The 15894-nt window shown below is 34.1% G+C and overlaps 1 protein-coding gene across 1 annotated transcript in view; it reads left to right on the forward strand.

Moving 5' to 3' along the window:
* atr (ATR serine/threonine kinase) overlaps positions 1–15056 on the forward strand; it is a 102932-nt gene extending 87876 nt beyond the window's left edge. Inside the window, 6 exon segments of the mRNA XM_061894144.1 lie at positions 2089–2239; positions 5420–5576; positions 8844–8997; positions 9066–9217; positions 14380–14485; positions 14559–15056. Coding sequence (XP_061750128.1) covers positions 2089–2239; positions 5420–5576; positions 8844–8997; positions 9066–9217; positions 14380–14485; positions 14559–14732 — 894 coding nt within the window. The 3' untranslated portion in view covers positions 14733–15056.
* Positions 15057–15894: the final 838 nt, after the last annotated feature.

Below are 15894 nucleotides of genomic sequence, written 5' to 3' on the forward strand. Positions count from 1 at the left end.
TACAATTATAAAAGCTTTTTAAGAAAAAATCTACTACTCTGCTAGCATGTCAGCAGACTGGGGTAGATCCTGCTGAAATCCTATTTATTGAATCAATCAATCAATGTTTATTTATATAGCCCCAAATCACAAATGTCTCAATGGACTGCACAAATCATTACGACTACAACATCCTCGGAAGAACCCACAAAATGAATACAGAATCGTTTTGAATCGGAAAAATATCGTTTTTGAATCGAAAACTGCGTTGAATCAATATATAATCGAATCGCGACCCCAAGAATCGATATTGAATCGAATCGTGGGACACCCAAAGATTCGCAGCCCTAATATAAATATATATATATATATATATATATATATATATATATATATATATATATAAAATATTTGGCCACCTGCCTTTACTCACATTTGAACTTGAATTGCCATCCCATGGAATTGTCCAAAATGTTTTGGTATCCTGGAGCATTCCAAAGTTCCTTTCACCTGAACTAAGGGGCCAAGCCCAACTCCTGAAAAAAAACCCCACACCATAATTCCTCCTCCACCAAATTTCACACTCTGCACAAAGCAGTCCGAAATGTAGCGTTCTCCTGGCCACCTCCAAACCCAGACTCGTCCATCTGTTTGCCAGATGGAAAAGCCTGATTCATCAGTCCAGAGAAGGCATCTCCACTGCTCTAGAGTCCAGTGGCGACGTGCTTTACACCACTGCATCCTCAGCTTTGCATTGGACCTGGGGGTGTATGCCTTAGATCAGGGGTAGGGAACCTATGGCTCGCGAGCCAGATGTGGCTCTTTTGATGACTACATCCGGCTCTCAGGTAAATCTGAGCTGACACTGCTTGACACGATAAGTAATGAATAATTCCACCTGTAATCACAGTGTTAAAAATAATGTTCAAAATATAAAACATTCTCATGCATTTTTAATCCATCCATCCGTTTCTACCGCACCTGTTCAAGAAGTTGCGTTAATGGTAAGAAGTTATTTATTTATTATTGGTTAGTGTGGGGCTTGCCCTCCTGGGGGTTCTTCAGACCACCAAACACCGACATGAGAGCCTGTTTCAGGGTTACAATATTGTTTTATTTTTCAATAAGTCCCTCAGTTGCTTTCCAGCAATTGTCTTTTTCTCTTTCGTTCTCGCTCGCGCTCTGGCTCCAGCCCCAACCCCGTCTCTCCTCCTGGCTGCTGCTCATAAATAAACAAATAAATGGGTTGTACTTGTATAGCGCTTTTCTACCTTCAAGGTACTCAAAGCGCTTTGACACTACTTCCACATTTACCCATTCACACACTGATGGAGGGAGCTTTTAACAGAGTGACAGGTGATTAGATAACAAGGCCCAGGTGGGCCGTCTACGCACCTGTCGCTGATTTCGAGGCCGGTCCTCGTACACCCCGCTTCGCTGCAGGCCCGCAGGCCACGCCCCCTCCACAGTTTGCTTCAGAATAACAATGTTATTACAAAGAATAAGAGACCTATTATACTCTAGAAATGTTGGTCTTACTTAAAAATGCACGCATTTAGTTGTGTTCAGTGTTGAAAAAAATATTATATGGCTCTTACGGAAATACATTTTAAAATATTTGGATTCTTGGCTCTCTCAGCCAAAAAGGTTCCCGACCCCTGCCTTAGATGCTGCTGCCCGGCCATGGAAACCCATTCAATTAAGCTCTCTGCCTACTGTACGTGGGCTAATTGGAAGGTCTCATTAAGTTTGGAGGTCTGTAGCAACTGACTGTGCAGAAAGTTTTTGCACTATGCTGATCTTTCTTTTAGTTTACATGGCCTACCACTTGGTGGCCGAGTTGCTGTTGTTCCCAAAGTCATCACTTTTCTTATAATAAAGTTGACCTTGGACTATTTAGGAGCGAGGAAGTACACACACAGGCCAAAAGTTTGGACACCTCTTCTCCTTCAATGTGTTTTCTTTATTGTCATGACTATTTACTTTGTCACATCAAAACTATGAATGAACACATGTGGAGTTATGTACTTCACAAAAACATTCTACATAAAGTTTTGCCAGATGTCGGTCCGCTGCAGGGGCGGGACTCACGGTGTGCTCACATTGCAGTGCTTACGGAAAGACGCGGAGTCGCGGCGGCGGGAGCTCCACATCCGCACGTACGCCGTCATCCCACTCAACGAGGAGTGTGGCATCATCGAGTGGGTCAACCACACGGCAGGACTGAGACACATCCTCACCAAACTGTACAAGGAGAGAGGTACTTGCCTGTCCATCAATGAACACATGAAAAAATACATGAATGATTGAACAAATACATGAATGAATGTACAAATACATGACTGAATATACAAATACATGAATGAATACATGAATGAATGTACGAATACATGAATGTAAAAATACATGACTGAATACATAAAGGAATGAAAAAAATACATGAATGAATGAATGAATTAATGAAAAAATACATGAATGAATGTACAAATACACGAATGAATGCATGTACAAATCCATTATTGAAAGAACAAATACATGAATGAATGTTGAATCCCATGAATGAACAAATACATGAATGAATGTACAAATACATGAAGGAATGCATGTACAAATCCATTAATGAAAGAATGAATGTACAAATACATGAATGAATGCATGTACAAATCCATTAATGAAAGAATGAATGTACAAATACACGAATGAATGCATGTACAAATCCATTAATGGAAGAACAATTACATGAATGAATGTTGAATTCCTTGAATGAATAATGTATGAACAAATACATGAATGAATAATGAATGTACAAATACGTGAATGAATGAACAAATACATGAATTAACGAAGAAAAACATGAATACATGAATTATGAACAAATACATGAATGCATAATGAATGAACTACTACATGAATGACCATATGATGAATGAAAAAATACATGAATGGATAATGAATGAACAACTACATGAATGAATGAACAAATACATGAAGGAATGTTGAATTCCTTGAATGAATAATGTATGAACAAATACATGAATGAATGAATGAAAAAATACATGAATGAATGTACAAATACACGAATGAATGCATGTAGAAATCCATTATTGAAAGAACAAATACATGAATGAATGTTGAATTCCATGAATGAATAATGAATGAACAAATTCATGAATGAACAAATACATGAATGAATGCATGTACAAATCCATTAATGAAAGAATGAATGTACAAATACACGAATGAATGCATGTACAAATCCATTAATGAAACAATGAATGTACAAATACACGAATGAATGCATGTACAAATCCATTAATGAAAGAATGAATGTACAAATACACGAATGAATGCATGTTCAAATCCATTAATGAAAGAACAAATACATGAATGAATGTTGAATTCCTTGAATGAATAATGTATGAACAAATACATAAATAAATAATGAATGTACAAATACATGAATGAATGTACAACTACATGAATGAATGAACAAACACATGAATTAACGAAGAAATACATGAATGAATACATGAATTAATGAACAAATACATGAATGCATAATGAATGAACTACTACATGAATGAACTACTACATGAATGAAAAAATACATGAATGGATAATGAATGAACAACTACATGAATGAATGAACAAATACATGAAGGAATGTTGAATTCCTTGAATGAATAATGTATGAACAAATACATGAATGAATGTACAAATACACGAATGAATGCATGTACAAATCCATTATTGAAAGAACAAATACATGAATGAATGTTGAATTCCATGAATGAATAATGAATGAACAAATTCATGAATGAATAATGAATGAACAAATACATGAATGAATGCATGTACAAATCCATCAATGAAAGAATGAATGTACAAATACACGAATGAATGCATGTACAAATCCATTAATGAAAGAACAAATACATGAATAAATGTTGAATTCATTGATTGAATAATGAATGAACAAATACATGAATGAATAATGAATGTACAAATACATGAATGAATGTACAAATACATGAATGAATGAACAAATACTAGAATTAACAAAGGAATACATGAATGAATACATGAATTAATGAACAAATACAAGAATGCATAATGAATGAACTACTACATGAATGACCATATATGATGAATGAAAAAATACATGAATGGATAATGAATGAACAACTATGTGAATGGATGAACAAATACATGAAGGAATGTTGAATTCCTTGAATGAATAATGTATGAACAAATACATGAATGAATGTACAAATACATGGATGAATGAACAAATACATGAATTAATGAAGAAAAACATGAATGAATACATGAATTAATGAACAAATACATGAATGCATAATGAATGAACTACTACACGAATGACCATATATGATGAATGAAAAAATACATGAATGGATAATGAATGAACAACTACGTGAATGGATGAACAAATACATGAAGGAATGTTGAATTCCTTGAATGAATAATGTATGAACAAATACATGAATGAATGTACAAATACATGGGTGAATGAACAAATACATGAATTAACAAAGAAATACATGAATGAATACATGACTTAATGAACACATACATGAATGCATAATGAATGAACTACTACATGAATGACCGTATATGAATGAATGAAAAAATACATGAATGGATAATGAATGAACAACTACATGAATGAATGAACAAATACCTGAATCAATGAAGAAATTCGTGAATCAATGAACAAATAATTTAATGAGCAAGTGAATGGATGAAAAAATTAATGAATGGAGAAATAAATAAATAAAAAATGAATAAATTAACTAATTAGTGGATGGATAAATTAATGGCAAAATACATTTATAAACAAAATGAATGAATGAATAAATATAGAATTAATTATCAAATTAATGAGGGAATGAATGGACAAATACATTTATAAATAACCAAATATATGAATGAACAAATTATTGGCTGAATTAATAAATAAACAAATACATAAAATGAATGAACAAATAATAAGTGATTGAATTAATAAATGGACAAATGCATTTATAAATAAAATAATTAACAAATGTATTGATGAATAAACAAATGCTTACATAAATGAATATATAACAAATGAATGAACAAATAAATTAATGAAAGGACAAATACATTTTAAAAAGGATTAAATAACAAATACATGAATGAATGAACAAATACATTTAAAAAATTATTATGTAACGAATGAATGAATAAATATGTGAATGACAACATTTAAATGAACAAATAAGAAAATATTTGAAATAAAATATGAACAATAAACAAATACATGAATAAAATATGAACAAATTAACAACAAATGAATAAAGAAATTAAAATAAATGAATGAACAAATGACTGCATAAAGAAATATGAATATAGGAACAAATGAATGAATGAAGGTTGTCATGCACATGATGTCCAGGTGTGTACCTGTCGGGCAAGGAGCTGAGGAAGCTGATCCTTCCAAAGAGCGCCCCCTTTGAGGAGAAACTGAGAGTGCACAAGGAAGTCTTGTGTGCACGACATCCTCCTGTCTTCCACCTCTGGTTTCTACACACCTTCCCCGACCCTACATCATGGTACATTATTATTATTACTACACCATGGTACATTATTATTATTACTACATCATGGTACATTATTATTATTACTACATCATGGTACATTATTATTATTACTACATCCTGGTACAATATTATTATTACTACATTCTGGTACATTATTATTACTACATGGTACATTATTATTATTACTACATCATGGTACATTATTATTATTACTACATCATGGTACATTATTATTATTACTACATCATGGTACATTATTATTATTACTACATCATGGTACATTATTATTATTACTACATCATGGTACATTATTATTATTACTACATCCTGGTACAATATTATTATTACTACATTCTGGTACATTATTATTACTACATGGTACATTATTATTATTACTACATCCTGGTACATTATTATTATTACTACATCATGGTACATTATTATTATTACTACATCATGGTACATTATTATTACTACTACATCATGGTACATTATTATTATTACTACATCATGGTACATTATTATTATTACTACATCATGGTACATTATTATTATTACTACATCATGGTACATTATTATTATTACTACATCATGGTACATTATTATTATTACTACATCATGGTACATTATTGTTATTACTACATCATGGTACATTATTGTTATTACTACATCATGGTACATTTTTATTAATTATTATCACATCATGGTACATTATTATTATTACTACATCATGATACATTATTATTATTACTACATCATGGTACATTATTATTATTACTACATCATGGTACATTATTATTATTACTACATCATGGTACATTATTATTATTACTACATCCTGGTACATTATTATTATTACTACATCATGGTACATTATTATTATTACTACATCATGGTACATTATTATTATTACTGCATCCTGGTACATTATTATTATTACTACATCATGGTACATTATTATTATTACTACATCATGGTACATTATTATTATTACTACATCCTGGTACATTATTATTATTACTACATCCTGGTACATTATTATTATTACTACATCCTGGTACATTATTATTATTACTACATCATGGTACATTATTGTTATTACTACATCATGGTACATTATTATTATTACTACATCATGGTACATTATTATTATTACTACATCCTGGTACATTATTATTATTACTACATCCTGGTACATTAGTATTATTACTACATCCCGGTACAATATTATTACTACATGGTACATTATTATTATTACTACACCCTGGTACATTATTATTATTACTACATCATGGTACAATATTATTACTACATCCTGGTACATTATTATTACTACATGGTACATTATTATTATTGCTACATCCTGGTACATTATTACTACTACATCATGGTACATTATTATTATTACTACATCCTGGTACATTATTATTATTACTACATCATGGTACATTATTATTATTACTACATCATGGTACATTATTATTATTACTACATCATGGTACATTATTATTACAACATCCTGGTACATTATTATTATTACTACATCATGGTACAATATTATTACTACATCCTGGTACATTATTATTACTACATGGTACATTATTATTATTACTACATCCTGGTACATTATTATTATTACTACATCATGGTACATTATTATTATTACTACATCCTGGTACATCATTATTACTACATCCCGGTAAATTATTATTATTACTACATCATGGTACATTATTATTATCACTACATCATGGTACATTATTATTATTACTACATCCTGGTACATTATTATCACTACATCCTGGTACATTATCATTATTACTACATCATGGTACATTATTATTACTACTACATCATGGTACATTATTATTACTACAACCTGGTACATTATTATTATTACTACATCCTGGTACATTATTATTACTACATCATGGTACATTATTATTACTACATCCTGGTACATTAGTATTATTACTACATCCAGGTACATTATTATTACTACATCCTGGTACATTATTATTACTACATCCCGGTACATCATACTTTAATTATTACTACATCCTGGTACATTATTATTACTACATCCTGGTGCATTATTATTAGTACATCATGGTACATTATTATTACTACATCCTGGTACATCATACTTAAATTATTACTACATCCTGGTACATTATTATTACTACATCCTGGTACATCATACTTTAATTATTACTACATCCTGGTACATTATTATTATTACTACATCCTGGTACATCATACTTTAATTATTACTACATAATGGTCCATCATACTTTAATTATTACTACATCATGATACATTATTATTACATCATGGTACATCGTACATTAATTATTACCACATCCTGGTACATTATTATTACTACATCCCGGTACATTATTATTACTACATCATGGTACATTATTATTACTACATCCTTGTACATTATTATTACTACATCCTGGTACATTGTTATTACTACATCCTGGTACATCATTCATTAATTATTACTACATCATACTTTAATTATTACTACATCCTGGTGCATCATACTTTGTTACCACATCGTGGTACGTTATTATTACTAATTATTACTACATCATGGTACATTATTATTACTAATTATTACAACAACATGGTACATTATAACTACTACATCATGGTACATTATTATTACTACGTCATGGTACATTATTATTAATAATTATTACTACATCATGATACGTTATTATTACTACATCATGGTACATTATTATTACTAATTATTACGACATAATGGTACATTATAATTACTACATCATGGTACATTATTATTACTACATCATGGTACAATATTACTAATGATTATTACTACATCATGATACATTATTATTACTACATCATGGTACATTATTATTACTAATTTTTACTACCTCATGGTACATTATTTTTACCACATCATGCTACATTATTATTAAATATTACTATACCATGGTACATTATTAATAATTATTACCACATCATGCTAAATTATTATTAATTATTACCACGTCATGGCACATTGTTATTATCATCATACTTTATTTATTACTGCATTATGGTACATTATTATTATCATAATACTTTAATTATTACTACATCATGGTACACTAGTATTATCCTAATATTTTAATTATTACCACATCATGGTACATTGTTATTATCATAATACTTTAATTATTCCCACATCTTGGTACTCCTATTTGTCGTCCATTTTGTAGTTCTGATAATATTTCTTCCTACTTCCACAACAACCGGCAGGTACAGCAGTCGCTCCGCATACTGCCGCTCCACAGCAGTGATGTCCATGGTGGGTTACATCCTGGGCTTGGGGGATCGCCACGGGGAAAACATCCTCTTTGACTCCTTCACGGGGGAGTGTGTGCACGTGGACTTCAACTGCCTCTTCAACAAGGTGATGATGAGGATGATGACGGCACAGGCGGCCATTGCTGAAGCATCTTTCCCATTCTTCTCCACCAGGGGGAGACCTTCGACGTGCCCGAGGTGGTTCCCTTCCGCCTGACTCAAAACATGGTCCACGCCATGGGGCCCATGGGCACGGAGGGTCTCTTCAGGCAGGCGTGTGAGGTCACACTGCGACTGATGAGGAACCAGAGAGAGCCCCTCATGAGGTACTTCCACTAATGTCAAAGTTCACGCGATAATAACACATCAAAGTATTTAAACATGGCGTAGCTCCTCCTGGGAATGTAAGTGCTCCTACAGCAGGAATACACAGTTTGTATTTTTTATTCCTTTTAAAAGTGTCTTAGTCCTATTTAGAAAGGCATAATGTTGGCAAAAGAAATGTCATTACAAACCTCTAAAGGCTTTGTGGCCACATACGTGGACAGCACCTTTTAGTTCTTATTTCCTAAATTGTGAACACTAATGAATTGGGGTCTTATGTCCACTTATGTGGACACTTATACTGCCATCTGGTGGTGTCAGAAGAGTATAACATGCAATGGAATTTGGGAAAAAAAAGTGTAAAAATAAGAATTAGCATGTCGCTAAACATGAAGTACACGTTTGTGTACTTATGGACTAAGTACATAATATCAAAAGATGATTCTTAGTTTTTATTCTACTGAGGGTCCAATAAGCCCAAACAGCAAAGAAGAAAAAAAAGCATGTAAAAAACAGCTAGGGCCTTTAAAGGTTAAAGGAGTCATATTACTATGATTATTTTCTAAATGTAAAAGACTTCCTTGTGGTGATGGCGCTTCTTTGCTCAAAATATTGCATGGATCAGTGTATTTCAACCACTGTGCCGCAGCTCCTCCTGGGAATGTAAGTGCTCCTACAGCAGGAATACACATTTTGTATTTTTTATTCCTTTTAAAAGTGTCTTAGTCCTTTTTTGTGTTGAGCTATTTAGAAAGGCATAATTTTGGCAAAAAAAATGTCATTACAAACCTCTAAAGGCTTAGTGGCCACATGCGTGGACAACACCTTTTAGCTCTTATTTCCTAAAGTGTGAACACTAATGAATTGGGGTCTTATGGCCACTTATGTGGACACTTATACTGCCATCTGGTGGTGTCAGAAGAGTATAACATGCAATGGAATTTGGGGGAAAAAAAGTGTAAAAATAAGAATTAGCATGTCGCTAAACATGAAGTACACGTTCGTGTACTTATGGACTAAGTACATAATATCAAAAGATGATTCTTAGTTTTTATTCTACTTATGGTCCAATAAGCCCAAACAGCAAAGAAAAAAAAAAGCATGTAAAAAACAGCTAGGGCCTTTAAAGGTTAAAGGAGTCATATTACTATGATTATTTTCTAAATGTAAAAGACTTCCTTGTGGTGATGGCGCTTCTTTGCTCAAAATGTTGCATGGATCAGTGTATTTCAACCACTGTGCCGCAGCTCCTCCTGGGAATGTAAGTGCTCCTACAGCAGGAATACACATTTTGTATTTTTTATTCCTTTTAAAAGTGTCTTAGTCCTTTTGGTGTTGAGCTATTTAGAAAGGCATAATGTTGGCAAAAAAAAATGTCATTACAAACCTCTAAAGGCTTAGTGGCCACATGCGTGGACAACACCTTTTAGCTCGTATTTCCTAAATTGTGAACACTAATGAATTGGGGTCTTATGGCCACTTATTTGGACACTTATACTGCCATCTGGTGGTGTCAGAAGAGTATAACATGCAATGGAATTTGGGAAAAAAAAGTGTAAAAATAAGAATTAGCATGTCGCTAAACATGAAGTACACGTTTGTGTACTTATGGACTAAGTACATAATATCAAAAGATGATTCTTAGTTTTTATTCTACTTAGGGTCCAATAAGCCCAAACAACAAAGAAAAAAAAAGCATGTAAAAAAAACAGCTTTGGCCTTTAAAGGTTAAAAGAGTCATATTATTATGGTTTTTTTTTATAATGTAAAAGACTTCCTTGTAGTGATGGTGATTCTTGGCTCAAAATGTTGCATAGATCAGTGTTTTTCAACCACTGTGCCGCGGCTGACTAGTGTGCCGTTAGATACAGTCTGGTGTGCCGTGAGAAATGATCTAATTTCACCTATTTGGGTTAAAATATGTTTTGCAAACCAGTAATTATAGTCTGCACATGATGTGTTGTTGTTGAGTGTCGGTGCTGGCGGACTTTCACACTATTATGTTGGATCCACTATGGACTGGACTCTCACTATAATGTTAGATCTACTATGGACTGGACCTTCACTATTATGTTAGATCCACTATGGACTGGACTCTCACAATACTATGTTAGATTCACTATGGACTGGACTCTCACACTATTATGCTAGATCTACTATGGACTGGACTCTCTCTATTATGTTAGATCCACTATGGACTGGACTCTCACACTATTATGTTAGATCCACTATTGACTGGACTCTCACTATTATGTTAGATCCATAATGGACTGGACTCTCACACTACTATGTTAGATCCACTATGGACTGGACTCTCACACTATTATGTTAGATCCACTATGGACTGGATTCTTAGACTTTTATGTTAGATCCACTATGGACTGGACTCTCACACTATTATGTTAGATCCACTATGGACTGGACTCTCACACTATTATGTTAGATCCACTATGGACTGGATTCTCAGACTATTATGTTAGATCCATTATGGACTGGACTCTCACTATTATGTTAGATCCACTATGGACTGGACTCTCACACTATTATGTTAGATCCACTATTAACTGGACTCTCACTATTATGTTAGATCCATAATGGACTGGACTTTCACTATTATGTTGGATCCACTATGGACTGGACTCTTAGACTATTATGTTCGATCCACTAGGGACTGGACTCTCACACTATTATGTTAAATCCACTATGGACTGGACTCTTAGACTATTATGTTAGATCCAGTATGGACTGGACTCTCACACTATTATGTTAGATCCACTATGGACTGGACTCTAACACTATTATGTTAGATCCACTATGGACTGGACTCTCACTATTATGTTAAATCCACTATGGACTGGACTCTCACTACTATGTTAGAGCCACTATGGACTGGACTCTCACTATTATGTTGGATCCACTATGGACTGGACTATCACTATTATGTTAGATCCACTGTGGACTGGACTCTCACTATTATGTTATATCCACTATGGACTGGACTCTCACACTATTATGTTAGATCCACTTTGGACTGGACTCTCACTATTATGTTAGATCCACTATGGACTGGACTCTCACACTATTATGTTAGATCCACTATGGACTGGACTCTCTCACTATTATGTTAGATCCACTTTGGACTGGACTCTCACACTATTATGTTAGATCCACTATGGACTGGACTCTCACTATTATGTTAGATCCACTATGGACTGGACTCTCACTATTATGTTAGATCCACTATGGACTGGACTCTCACAATATTATGATAGATCCACTATGGACTGGACTCTCACTATTATGTTAGATCCACTATGGACTGGACTCTCACACTATTATGTTAGATCCACTATGGACTGGACTATCGCTATTATGTTAGATCCACTATGGACTGGACTCTCACACTATTATGCTAGATCCACTATGGACTGGACTCTCACACTATCATGTTCGACCCACTAGGGACTGGACTCTCACTACTATGTTAGAGCCACTATGGACTGGACTATCGCTATTATGTTAGACCCACTATGGACTGGTCTCTCACACTATTATGTTAGATCCACTATGGACTGGACTCTTAGACCATTATGTTAGATCCACTATGGACTGGTCTCTCACACTATTATGTTAGATCCACTATGGACTGGTCTCTCACACTATTATGTTAGATCCACTATGGACTGGACTCTTAGACCATTATGTTAGATCCACTATGGACTGGTCTCTCACACTATTATGTTAGATCCACTATGGACTGGACTCTTAGACCATTATGTTAGATCCACTATGGACTGGTCTCTCACACTATTATGTTAGATCCACTATGGACTGGACTCTTAGACTATTATGTTAGATCCACTATGGACTGAACTCTCACTATTATGTTAGCTCAACTATGGACTGGACTCTCACTATTATGTTAGATCCACTGTGGACTGGACTCTCACTATTATGTTATATCCACTATGGACTGGACTCTCACACTATTATGTTAGATCCACTTTGGACTGGACTCTCACTATTATGTTAGATCCACTATGGACTGGACTCTCACTACTAGGTTAGATCCACTATGGACTGGACTCTCACATTATTATGTTAGATCCACTATGGACTGGACTCTCTCACTATTATGTTGGATCCACTATGGACTGGACTCTCACTATTATGTTAGATCCACTATGGACTGGACTCTCACTATTATGTTAGATCCACTATGGACTGGACTCTCACAATATTATGATAGATCCACTATGGACTGGACTCTCACACTATTATGTTAGATCCACTATGGACTGGATTCTTAGACTATTATGTTAGATCCACTATGGACTGGACTCTCACTATTATGTTAGATCCACTATGGACTGGACTCTCACACTATTATGTTAGATCCACTATGGACTGGACTCTCACACTATTATGTTAGATCCACTATTAACTGGACTCTCACACTATTATGTTACATCCATAATGGACTGGACTCTCTCTATTATGTTAGATCCACTATGGACTGGACTCTCACTATTACGTTAGATCCACTATGGACTGAACTCTCACTATTATGTTAGATCCACTATGGACTGGACTCTCACACTATTATGTTAGATCCACTTTGGACTGGACTCTCACTATTATGTTAGATCCACTATGGACTGGACTCTCACTACTAGGTTAGATCCACTATGGACTGGACTCTCACACTATTATGTTAGATCCACTATGGACTGGACTCTCTCACTATTATGTTAGATCCACTATGGACTGGACTCTCGCACTATTATGTTAGATCCACTATGGACTGAACTCTCACTATTATGTTAGATCCACTATGGACTGAACTCTCACTATTATATTAGATCCGCTATGGACTGGACTGACCGCGGCTGTCGTTGTGGCTTGTGCAGCCCTTTGAGACACTTCTGATTTAGGGCTATATAAATAAACATTGATTGATTGGTTGAGCTTTGAGGTTGGTAAGCACAACCAAAATTATTCCCTACATTAGGCGCTCTGTGGATTTTTGACAAAATTAAAATATTTGAAGTGCGCCTTATAGTCGGAAAAATACGGCAATCGTTGACATATTGTCAGTGTTTGACAGCCCTAATCCTTACTTTTCTATCCAAGTGAAATGTAAGTGTTTTCCCCTTGTGGTCAGCGTGCTGAAGACCTTCCTCCACGACCCCTTGGTGGAGTGGAGCAAACAAGGCAAAGGACTTTGCAAAACGCAAGCCAACCAAACTGGGGAGATAGTCAACGAGAAGGTGAGCCCTACTCTTCATTTGAAACTCTTTTCCGGTTCCTCCGTGGTCCGCTCACCGCCTTCCTCCGCGTCAGGCCAAGACTCACGTGTGCGACATCGAGCAGCGCCTGCAGGGCGTGATCAAGAGCAGGAACAAAGTGCTGGGGCTGCCATTGTCCATCGAGGGACACGTCCACTACCTCATCCAGGAATCCACCGACGACAAACTGCTGTGTCAGATGTACCTGGGCTGGGGGCCTTACCTGTAAGGTGCACCTTTTCTTCCCTTACAGGTCAGCTTTCACATTTCTATACGGTTTTTTTTGGAATAAACCAGGATTATGTTTTCTATGATGAACGATAAAGTCCTGCTTTGCTTTGCTTTCATCCAAACAATAACTTCTGAACATTACAATAGAATAGAATGGACTTTATTAGGGACTGAATGTCCCTTTGAGACAGAGGACCCTATTCAATTTCTAGCGTTTTATTCTTTCTTTCTTTATTATTATTATTATTCCGCAGCTTTGAGCTGTAATTTGACCCCCTTACATACTTGCCAACCTTGAGACCTCCGATTTCGGGAGGTGGGGGGTGGGAGATTGGAGGGGGGGGGGGGGCGTGGTTGGGGGCGGGGTTAAGAGTAAAACATTTTATATATATAGATATATAAATAAAAGAAATACTTGAATTTCAGTGTTCATTTATTTACACATATACACACACATAACACTCATCTACTCATTGTTGAGTTAAGGGTTGAATTGTGCATCTTTGTTCTATTCTACATTCTATTCTATGTACAGGAAATCAAATCAATAATAATTATCATTAATTATTACTACATCATGGTACATTATTGTCATACTTTAACTATTACCACATCATGGTACATTATTATTCGTTATTACTACATCATAGAATCATTATTAATAATTATTACTACATCATGGTACATTATTATTAATTATTACCAGATCATTGTACACTATGATTACTTATTACTACATCATATTACAGGATTATTAATTATTACCACATCATGGTACATTATTATCATACTTTAATTATTACTACATCATGGTACATTATTATTAATTATTACCACATCATGGTACATTATTATTAATTATTACCGCATCATGGTTCATTATTATTTATTATTACTACATCATGGTACATTATTAATTATTACCACATCATGGTACATTATTATTCATTATTACTACATCATGGTACATTATTATTACCTGATCATTGTACATTATTATTACTTGTTACCACATCATATATTCAATATATATATATATATATATATTTTTTTTTTATATATATATTTATATATATATATATATATATATTTATTTTATTATATATATATAAATAAAAGAAATACTTGAATTTCAGTGTTCATTTGTTTACACATATACA

Source organism: Nerophis ophidion, linkage group LG03 (genome assembly GCF_033978795.1).
Source record: "Nerophis ophidion isolate RoL-2023_Sa linkage group LG03, RoL_Noph_v1.0, whole genome shotgun sequence".
NCBI classification, from domain to species: domain Eukaryota; kingdom Metazoa; phylum Chordata; class Actinopteri; order Syngnathiformes; family Syngnathidae; genus Nerophis; species Nerophis ophidion.